At 36.8% G+C, this 11918-nt stretch overlaps 1 protein-coding gene across 1 annotated transcript; it reads left to right on the forward strand.

Annotated features, from left to right (window-relative positions):
* Nucleotides 1-381: 381 nt before the first annotated feature.
* Nucleotides 382-11918, forward strand: LOC104166401 (28S ribosomal protein S35, mitochondrial-like; the record flags this gene model as incomplete). Its single annotated transcript, XM_009706303.1, has 2 exons — nt 382-451; nt 11640-11918. Coding segments are annotated over 2 exons (349 nt in total), but the record flags the coding sequence as incomplete, so codon positions are not given.

Genomic DNA, 11918 nt, shown 5'->3' on the forward strand with positions numbered 1-11918 from the left:
GGTGTCCCTGCCCATAGCAGGGGGCTTGAACTAGATGACCTTCAAAGGTCCCTTCCAACTCAAACCATTCTAGGATTGGATTCCCCTTTGGCACAGAGGGCAAAGAAATTTTTAACGTTTCCTGAAAATCTGTCAATTCTTGCATTTTCTATGTTTTCCTACTGACTTGCAGATGACCATTCTTCCATGTTTTTAACACTCATGCCTTCATGATGTTATTCTTGATGATGTGTAATTCAGAAATGCATGTGAATCAAACACATTTCCCTAAGATTCACTACATTACTAATCAGAAATTTTGATGGTAAGCTTAACATTTTGTTTAAAAGTATATTTCAGTGGCTTGATTTCAAAAAGACTGGCTTTGTTTATGAATTTCAGGTGTCCGCTAAGAAGACAGAACTATGATTATGGCATACACCTCCTCACAGTTTTGTACCATGAATCTTGGGTAAGCAATTGTGAATAACTCTCTAACGCAGTCTGTCTTATATGAAGTTCCAGGACTGTACGCAGCTTAAAGTAAATTATCTTAGGTTCTTTTCCTCTCCCACCTCACTTGTCTTCAAATTCAACCAAGATAAGTTGCTTATGTTTGAATCTTAGTGCCCCGGTCGACTTAGAGTATGTTTCTTTAACTTCACAAATGCTATTCTCTTGTTTGTATACATAGTCTGCCTCTTTTCAGAAGTTTTTGACCTTAATAATAGATTCTTTCACAATACTTCATTTCTTACAACAAGCCTAAAACAGACCCTGAGCCTAGCAGAAAACACCCTAATTCTCAGGATTCCTAACCATACCTTGAGTTTGGCAGCGTGCTGGGCTGCCTATGCACAATATTCAAATAGGAATTGAGTGCATCCAGAGAAATGGTGTGCTCTGTGATTATCACCTGTTATCTATGCATTTTTAACAGTCACCGTGTTGAAAGACAAAACCAAATCTATTCCAAGAAAGGAGAGAGGTGTGTTACTGGCTTTAAAGCTATGAAAACTAACATACAGCACAGTATCTACATTTTGCCTGGTTCCAAACTCTTATCTGTTACTTAGAATCTGTCTTTCTGTGGGCTCTTCCTGGGCTGTGATAAACCATGGCTGTAACTTGGAAGTATTCTGCTTCTTAAATGTGCTCTCACAAATCTTGCCTTAAACTGGAAGGAGTGAGGACTTAGGCTGCTTTTCTGAGCTCCCTTTTGTTCAGAAAAAGGACATCCTCCTCACCTTCTGTTAATTTTAGCATTGCGTTGCATCAGAGTTAGTGTCCTGAAAAATATATAAAATTATTGTAACTCTTTCGATAAATATTTCTGCCAAAGCAAGTGTAATATGAACTTTTCTATAATCATTCAGGATATGGCATATTTGGAATTTTTCCCAGTAGTTCATTCTGTTAAATGGTTATACATGTGAAATATCCAATGCAAAAGCATTAAAGATACTATTCCAATTTATTGATAATCTACTACAATTCTGAAGTAGTCCTCTAAGAAGATATCTTTAGACTGCCGATCTCTCTTTTACAGTGAATTCTTCAGACTTATCTCCTGTATTTTTTGTGGTTAATTGTGTTGGTTTTTTACAGCCATTTTTTTACAGAAAACAAGTTAGCAGTCTGAAGTGAAATTATTGTTGAAAACCCATAGTTGTGTTTTGGGTAACTTAACTTTGTTTAAATGTAATATGTTATTAGTCACGTTGTTTGAGACAGACAATGAAAGCCTTCATCATCAGTGTATTTCCATAGATGTACTCTTTTAAAGAAGTTGTAGCTAATTAGCCACCAGAATTCACACTTACTGTTTTCAGTTGTTCTGTAGTATTTAAATTAACTCTCCATATTTAGCATTTTTATGAACTTGTGTTCTTGATTTTGATCATTGCAGTGATGACATAAAAAGCATAATAAGGAGGATGAGCTATATTTCCCCTTCCCTGGAAGTTGCCTTGAAGGATACATTTTGTAATTGTAGAGTACATCAAATTAAATTCAGGTTATACTAACATCTTAAAAGATACATTGACTTTGGATTTCAAGTGCTTTGTACACATGGGTATTTTTTGCCCCAACAGCATTACATTGCCTTACAAATCTTAAATTCATGACAGATCAGTTTCCAGTATTAAGCAATGACAAGAGAGCTAGACACTGCTCACTTTATTAATTCTAGACGAACACCACATCTGTCCTTTGCTCTAGCATTACTTAGTGATGGAAGACAGGGCTATACGATATTGCTACGTGAGTGTTCAGTGTGTATTGAATATGCACAAGTCTCTTGCCCTTTTATTACCTTTCAACTTCCATGTTAATATTTGATGAGTTCATCAATCAGTTGTAATTGTCTTTGATTTCCATGAATAATTAATAGTCTCCTGAGACATGTTTTTTTATTTTGTGTCGCATGTTTTGTGGTTGGGTTTTTTTTTTCACCCATGATCAGTGGTAATACCTTTTAATAACTTGCTGAAAGATAATTCAGATACGTTTTGTAAACCATAAGCAAACAATGTATGATTTATTTTAATTTGTATGAACTTTCAATACTGGACGGGGATGGACAGGGACTGGCATTCCACGTAGACAGTAACATCGATCCTGTTTACAGAACTAACTGCAAAATTTGATGGCTTTCCCAGCAGAGTAGTGCCACGCTGTGTTTTAATGCATGTGAGTGATGGAATTCGATAAAAAGGTGAGGGCAGCGTTCCATTCTTGCTAAGCGAAGGGAAAGCTGGCTGCATGTAAACTTTGCCCTCGGTCCTGAAAACTTTGCCTACCATCTCTCTACACATGGCATAACTCTGTAATTTATGTTAATAACTGGATTTCTGAATTTTCTGAACCAGCAAGCATGTGAATATATAAAAGAAAAAACTGCATGCAGATATACATCAGGAAACGTAATTTCAAGTGTAATGGTATTTTAATTGCCAGTGATGCACAATTCTTTTATTACAGTTATGAACTAGAGCATCCTAGTAGTTTAGGAATCTGAAACCTTTTTAAAAGAATGACAGTTCTTTGGGGTTTTGTTGGGTATGTAGTGAGCTATGTGCTATGCAGCTCCATTGTGTAGAGATGCATTTCCAGCAGAAAGTTATTCGTAAAGTAGTGAGTACGAAGAGTTTAACTCTGGCCCCTTGTATGCATGCTTAGAAGACAAAACTTGTCACTGTCTCGTAGCCTCTCTTACAGATTTTCTTGTATGCTTTTCCAGTCTCAGCCTCAATAAAAACCCAGGACATCCTCAGCTCACTAATTCGATTGCTATTGCAATTAGAGGACTCAGGTAGAATTGATTTGCAAGAATCCTTGTTGTAGTGGAGTTACAATTGAAGTATGCAACAAGACAAAATAGAAAGGAGGGGAATTATCAGCAATTGGTGTGGGTATTGCTCTGCCTCAAGGCTCTGAATATATTGTTAAGAATGGATTTCTTTCTTGGATTGCGATGTGGGGAAGTTTCTTTGTATATAAATAAATGAATAAAAGGTTATCCAAATCGATTTTTTCTGAAAGGTGCTACAGCCAAAGCGAGGGAAGCATGTTGATGGGTTAATGCACTGACTAGCATTTTTGTCTCTTCTAACCTGCTAGCAATGAATGGATGATGCAAGAAGACAGGATAGCGAAATCGTGAAAGGTTTGAAGATATGTCGGGGGATTGAACCTGCTGTAGAAAAACTTTCAGAGAAGTTTAGGTGTTTTTTATGATCATGTGTGTAAGAGCTCCCTTTTTTTGAATGCATGGGGAAACAAGAAAAAGGGAAGGAATTGAAAGGAAGGAGCAACTTTACTTGTCTGGTTGGTTTGTTTTGTGTGTGGAAGGAGTAAATGAATGTCTGCTTTATCTTGGTTTTCTAAGTGTTAGAAGAAGCATCAGAGTTTCCATACTGCAGGAGGGAGGGACAGAGGAAAAGAATTGTCAGACTGTTGGTAGATGGTCAGAAGAAATTGTTAAGATGAAGAAGCTGACAAAGGTGGCAGGAGTGCAGAAAAGGTACATTCATGACTTGGGAACGGAGAGAGTAGCTGAAGCTATCTGATTACTTGTAGGAGAGGTGGGATACTACTGGGTAGCCTTTTGGGCTGCATAACCCCTACGAATTCGTAGTTTCAAATGCAATACTACTTATAACTGTACTGTCTTGCCTGTCTTCTTGTGTTCATACAGAAATGCCATGAATGGACTTGTCCATGCAAAATTCTGCAAAAGCTGAGGGTGCTCAGGACCTTTCAGGATTGTTAGAATTTACCAAATCACAGCATAGTCTTACCAGTTGGTGTTTGATCTGTATTTAAACAAATAACCCGCCTTCATTTTGAAGAAAGAAATGTGATCATTTTCTTTCGTCCCCTAGAACACATTCCTGCAGTGGATAATGCTACACTTGCTTCTGGCAAAGGGAATCTATAGTGCATGTTATTTTCTGGCCAAAAAAAAAAAAAAAATCTTGTTTTTTTTTAATAGAGGAAGTGGAGGAAGCAAGGAGAAAAAACATGAATTCATCTTCTGGTTCTTGATCCATCCTCTTTTATCACATGTTCACATGAGATATACTGTAAAGCAGAAAAACTGTGGGAAGCTGTTCGGAATATTGGCAGCATATTGCTGGATTGATAGTGGTTGCCTGGTGAGACAGCGTGCTGTTTCTTGGTGTGGGTCAGTGGGAGCAGCATTAATTAGGGGTCTATGTATTGTGATCTTGGTTCAACCTATTTGAATTAGAGGTTGGCTAATGAGGCTGCCTAAATCTGATGTAGAGCTCAATTTATTATAGTCTTTGTTACTTACAGAGATGTGTAAGAAGCAAGAAGTGTACCTTAAGATCCCAGACTGATGCATTTTCACCTTAGTTTTGATAAATGCTGATAGATATCAGGCCCATGAGTTCAGTTATCTTGAAAACATTGAGATTTTAAAACTTTAGAGTGTTAATTTATTTTCTTATTTGAAAATACCTGCATATCTTTTACTCCCTGTTAATAGTTTTCAGGTTATTAATCAAATATTTGTGTGTTATTAGCTTTTAGAATGTATTCAGTAAATATGACTTGCACTATCAGGTAAGAATTGAACTTTCTTCTTTGAACTTTTTCTATGATTCCTTTCAAATTATCCCCCAGGATTGTGCCTGGATTGAATTAATCAATGCAAGGGTGCAGTATATTACAGAGATTGTTAAACAGCAGCTCAATCAGTTGTATTTCTGCTACCTTTAAACGATGGTAGCTCTTGAATGCTGTATCATCTCTCTCAACCTGAACGTATTTTCATGGTATTAAGTGGTTTTTAAAGAGTAGGAGTTTGCTGCCCTCAGGTGGTTAAAAAAGATGATAAATGGATTTCTTCATACTTGGATTAATAGTTTATCACTAAAAAGTACAGTTCTGTTATGAGTTGAAAGCAGGAAGGAGAAACAAGTGAAGCAAGAAGTTAATTTTCCGGTAAGGAAAAACATTCATAGGCACTGTAAAGGGGAGGCATCTGAGCACTTTCTGTGCACATTTTGAACTCTCTCTTGCTTTTTCTAGTTACGGGAGTCTTGTTAAAAAGGATTCAAGACTGAAAAAGAACAGTAAGGAAGAGGGAATATAGAAGTAGGGATAAGTGGAAAGTGGCTACTGAGTATCTACAGTAATAGCCAAAGGGTCTTTTGGGTGCGTCTCTTTGCATTGTGCTTGCATTGTAGATGTTAATAGTACTTGAAATGGAAGGATAGGCACATTAAAGCTGAAAGGTGAGGGAAGGAAAAAACCTGAAGAATGGACAGAGTGACACTAGAGGCTTCACTGAAATTTATCTGTGGACCCCACAGCTGTGTAGTTTGAGTTTGAGGAAAGTGTCCCACAGTGCTTTTGCATTCCTTTTTCAGTAGAGCATTCAACTGCAAGGCACTGGTGGGGTGGGGAGTCTGTGTGTGCATGCAGCTGAATGAATATTTTTACATAACCATTGGTGATAATCCTAAAATGCATTGTATAGCTTTTCTCTAGACTTCAGTCAGCACTTAAATTGTATTGTCTTTTTTTTGTCTAAAGTAAGTTTAAACCCTTACAAGTAGGCATAATGTTTATCACTTCAGGTTGTGCCAGTAGAACTCAGTAACAGTAGAATTTTGCAGTTTTCACAGTAGGAGTTTACCGTGTAATTTGGCCTAAAATACGTGAAAGGATGTGAGTCCACTTTTGAAGCCTAAGCAGGTCTCTGGCTACTTAAGTTTCAAAAGTATACTTTAACTTCATGTTCTGAACACTCAGGATGTTATGACACATGGGTTGTAGGGTTAAAATGGGAGATGGAGGGAGATAGTCAAGTCTTGCTGAAATTCTCTCCATGGGCAGAAGAAAATTCAAGATTCACTGAACCAAAAAGGATGGCCATAGCCTGGTGATTAGAGCCATGGACCTGGGAGAGACAGATTTGGAGCTCTGGGCACCATTGAGTATGACTGAAGACTGTTTAGTGTAAATCTCCTGACTTTGAGATCTTAGAATAATGAAGTGTGATGTAATTGTGCCCTTCCTACGATAGTGTTCTTTCTCAATATGTCATTATGTATAGTTTAAGTAATTCAAACTGAGGCTGAAGTAAGGGTGATCTCTAAATGTCGTAATATGTACTTTGTTTTGAAATACGTATTACATTTCATTGTGCACTCACCAGTGCACAAAATCTAACAACTTGAAAGAGTCTTGTTACTGTGAGTCAGAAAAGATAAAGCTAAGTGGCGTAGTAGATGTTAAATTTAATAAAGTTTCTCTGAAGTTCTGAATTCAAGCATTTAAAATCAAAGGAAAGAGTTTTGCTGACAGGAAATGTATATTGTAGGTTAAACTTTTTTTGTACCTCTTGCTTGGAACCACGAGGGATGAACATTCAAGCAAAAGGTTGAATTCAAAATTGTCTTTGTGCTATTTCAGACCGTAGTAGGCTTTTTGCAGTACCTTATGTTTAAGCCCTATGTTTCTAGTTCCTGGAGAAACAAGGCTCCTTTTTGATGCATAAATATCACTTTTACAGCTGTTTAATTTTCGGTCTAAATGTTGAAGTGAAATGAAGTCTTATGGGGCATAGATATTAACAAAATGAACAGAAGATCATCAAAGACTTGGACCCTTAATATCACTGATCTTTTGTGATGAGACCCGAATCTTATCTGATCAGCATTCAGAAAACAGAGTTAGATAGACACCTTACAAATGACCCTTTCAGAAGCCTGGATTTTCCAGAAAATACCTGCAGCTACTTCAGCCCAGAGAAATTAGGTGGCGTCCTCATTTTTGAAGGAGACAACCTAGATGATGGTGACTACTGAGGACTCTTAAGTTAGTAACAGAACCAGAGATTAAGCCTGGGAGTGCCATTATATGTGAGAGCATCTCTTACATCCAGTATTATTTTTTGAGACTGTTCTTTTCTGTTCTGTTCTTTTTGTCTCTGCTTGTTCTCCTTTTCTATTTTACATTCGTACCTTACTGGAATGTTTAGTCCTCACAGTCTTTCTCCTGATTTTCATTGATGCTCTAGAGGTCTTTCCTGCCTTGTGCCGTTGCTGTGTCCTAGAAAATAATGTTCTGCTCATTCAGAAGAATGTGTTTTAACCTATTCTGTATCACCAAGTGATTAAACTTTTTTGTATCCGATCTCATCAGATGCAAATATGGTTTGCCTCTTTACGAATTCATGTTGATATTTCTTTTTAAGTTGTTAACTTAATAGTACGGTGCAGAGGTGTAATATAGGCAAAGAAGTAAGTACGTTATTGTTTTGGCAACTCCTCTTTGGATTGAAGGTACTCAGTAATTCAGAAAATGTTAGCATAGCTGTCATGTATTACCTGAAACATCTGTGATTATTGTACCACACAGAGTGTCTTTTCTTTCAATGCAGTACTAAGAAATAGGTGTCTTTATTCCAGGCTATACAGAGTTTGAAATTTGACTTGCAACTTAACTTTCCTTCCCCTTAAGAAAAAATCCCAGTAAAGTATTTGATCTTTGCTAAACAGCATTAAATTTTTAACTATTCAAACCATTGACAAGAAAATTGACTAACATGAGTCATGTTTTTAATTGCCTTGAAGATTTCTGTGTGCCACTTACAAATTTTAGTTAAAATGTGTTCCCCAAAAGAAAAGCCAGACAACTGACAATTCTGATTTTCCTCCATATCGCTGTGACTGCAAAATGAAAAAAGTTAAATTGGCAGAAAAAACCAAGAAAAAAGATGGTGAAATGCCTGCTTAAGTGATCAAAAATGCTTACCTTTCTTCTATACTTAAAGGTACAATATAAATTGAAGCTTTTTTTTAATGACTGTTTTTTAAAAAGCAATTTCACTGGCCAGAGCATTATTTTAGTAGTTATACTGTGTCAGCACTTCAGATTAAGCACTATAAAGGCTTGCAAACCTCCCACAATGCTGGCTTAAACTGCAGCGTAAAAGATTTGCTTAGAAACAAATCCTTATTCTGTTTATGGCATTAAAAAATTAATTCTCTATATTTGTATTAGGAAGTAGAAAAAAAAATCGCTCTGCCTCTTTAGTAATAGGTTTAGATGCTTTGACTTTATATGAAAAGTTGTTTTCTGGGTTTTTGGGGTTTTTTTGGAGGGGGCGGAGGGAGGAGTTATTCTTATTGGAAGCTTTGGTAAGAAAAACAGTTGAAACTATCAGCCAAGTGCATCTTCAGCCAGACTGGTTAATACCTACTGAGATTCTTTCTTAGGTGTGATAGAATGAAGCAATCATTTTTAGTGAAGTCACTGAAGAAGTACACATTCTTGATTTTTAACCTCATTCACTACCTGGGGATTCAAGAACAGCATTACACAATGCCGCTTGTATTCCAGTTCCCACAGTTTTATTCTCGTTTGTAAGACTCTTACTGCACTGTTTACTAACACTAAATTTGTAGGGGACAAAAACAATGAACTAACAAAACCTCGAGTGATGAAGACCTCATTTTTGAAGTTTCTTTCGTTGTCTCATTAGTTTTCTTCGTAACATTTTAAACTGAGACTACAACGCTTGTAATGTTTCCACTATTCAGAGTTCATGGGTGCTTGTCTACCTAGGGTACTTTTTCAAATGAAATTATAATTCCAGGTTCCCTTTTTCTCTTGCAGTAAATCTGGTTGGAAAGGTATTTAAGTTTCACTGGATACAGTTGGTTTGCCAAACTCTGGTTTCTCTTGAGTTTCCTGTTTGTGATGTATGTCTGGACCTGTGTACAGGAGGATAGCTTTTCATTCGGAGGCACGGCCACCAACGTCGCAGCAATGGATACTGGCTTCTTGTAGCAGGGCTGAGGAATGCATTTTGAAATCTCCCCCTACTGTCAACCCCCTTCCTGCCTTCTTCCTCCCCAGAAGTCAGATTTTATTTTAAAATCCATTTTGACACACCGTTCTGCTGGGAAGGATTCCAAGAAAGAAATACTTAAGTTTCTTTGGCCTCCTTTAAAATCTTCTTGCTCTGTAGCACTCAAAAGAGATAGGGAAATCGTAATGTGGTTATCAGGGTGCATCTCCAAAATCCTGTAACTTAATGTGTGCAGAGAAGGAATTTCCTGACGAGATAAATGTAGTCACTGTAATTAGGGTTTGGGTTTTTTTTTTGTCTCTGCTATAACTTAAAGGTGTTTAAAAGCCTCACAGTGATCTTTTGTTTGAACTTCAGGGGCAATACCCATATTCCCTTACTCTTGAGAAACCCTATCCCTGTGAGAGAAGCTTTTGCTTTAAAATTCTTTCAGAGTTCAGGAAAAAAATGTCTTGGATAGCCATTATGCAGATAAACAAGGGGTATGTAAAACAGGATGGTGTCGTTAATTTAAAACTATGTAAATCTCCACATTGAATTGCAGTATTTTTCAAACATACAAGGAATATTTTACTATACCTACTTGTTCTGCTACTGTTTTAGCAATACAGGCTACAGTATGTCCTTTTGGTTTTTCCCCCCCTCTAGAAATTGATTCAGGTTCTTTTACTTCTGTGTTGTATTGTGGCCAGGTTTTAATGTCAGTCATATGAGCCTTTTAGTAGTGTGCATCACTGTTTCTGAGTAAACATTTAGACTTGGAGATTTAAAAGACAAGAGATTCCATTTACCAGGTGCAGGATGCAGCATTTGTGAAAGTATTTTTAAATTCAGATAAACAGACTCAAGCACACAGGGTTGGGGGGGGGGGGGGGGGACGCCGACACAAAAAGAGTCTTAATTAAAGGTTATTAAATGCTGTGATTTGACTGCAGCAACCTTGTTGACTAGTGGGCAGAATACCTTAAAATAAACAAATGAAAAATGAAGAATATCCCCTGCTACCCCCCTAAAAAAAAAAACAAAACCAAAAAAAAAACCCACAAAAAAACCCCACCAAACCAACCAAAAAAAACACCAAAAAAAACCCCAAAACCCAGCCCTTCTGTGATTGCCAGGTTTATTTGGATTCTACATAGCATAGCTAAACATTTACTGAAGAGCCCTTTCTGGCAAGGGATTTTAAAAAAAAAATAAATCCATATGATGTAAATGCTGTAGTATAGTATTTCTTTGAACTTACTCCCAGAGAAATATGTTTTATTTAGAGATGATTTCTGCAACAATTGTAAGGAAAACATGATCTCCAAAAATCAACCAAAAATACTTCAAATTGTGATTCTTATATAGTTGAAGTAATGTAAGTATACTATTTATTGTTTGCATCAGTAAAGTACTAAGTATTTATAAATATACAAATAAATGTACAATCTACATTATCTAAAAATACAAATATATCTACGAAGCATATGTATTTACCAAAGTACAATAAAAATTATATGTACAAAAATAGCAGATTATAACATTTGAAATATCCCTTAAACACTCTGTGAAGGTAGAGGAAGGCCTGCTGAATCGGAGAAATGTTCAAAGACAAAATTGGTAAAGAACAACTGCACAAGCCAGGTATTTACAGGCACTGGGATGGTGTCTTCTGTCTGTGTTCAACTTCTGATCCTGTCTAATCTTGCAACGCTAATTAGGGAAAAATTAGCACCTTGGAGATAGAGGCTCTTTTGAGGAGCAATTTGTTTGCAGGAGGAGGAAATGGATTAATTGGTGGTGCTTTTCCTTGAGTCACAATTAAAGCATTTCCCAAATGGTGAAGGATTACTGTCTCCCATCGTAGGTTACTTGGTATGAGCTGTCTCACTTCGCATCTTATAGCCAATGTAAACATACCAAAATCATATGCTAGGGACATAATAGTAGGTGGCTCCTTCCAAAGCATGAGCATTTAGGGTTATTTAAAATTAGTCGTTTTAAAAGGGTTTTTTGCTATTCATTATGCATAGTCCATAAGCTTTTCTTCCCATTCTGACTCCCCTGGTTATATCTGCTAGATACATAAAGAACTTGATAAATGGGAGGAGAGAAACTCATTCTGCACAGAAAGTGTACAGCATACAGGCACCTTTTGAACTCTGTTTGAGGCTTGAGTTACAAACCTTGTACTTTAAAGGAGGGAAAATACCTTCCACAACAATTTTTAAAGTGAATTGGTACGAGAGAGAAGCTTCTTCAAATTATTGTAGCTTTGTTTCAATCCCGAGTAGTTTTTAAGATGATGTATATTTTCTTCCAGAAAACTGAGATGTGGGAGAGTGAGAAGACTGAGGAAGACATGGAAGAGTACGTCTGGGAAAATAGCTCCTCTCAGAAAAATGCCTTGGATACGCTACTTCGAATAAAAGCCTCAGAGAATGTCAGTAATGTAACTAAGGAAGAGCTTCTTGCATCTGAAGTGGTTAAGAATTACAGAAACTCTGTAATTGCACTTAAAAATGAAGGTGAAACGGAAAATAACATGTCTCAGTATAAGGAATCGGTGAAGAAACTATTGAATATACAAGCATTACCGTGA

This window comes from Cariama cristata, unplaced genomic scaffold (assembly GCF_000690535.1).
Source record: "Cariama cristata isolate BGI_N322 unplaced genomic scaffold, ASM69053v1 scaffold36828, whole genome shotgun sequence".
In the NCBI taxonomy this organism is placed as follows: domain Eukaryota; kingdom Metazoa; phylum Chordata; class Aves; order Cariamiformes; family Cariamidae; genus Cariama; species Cariama cristata.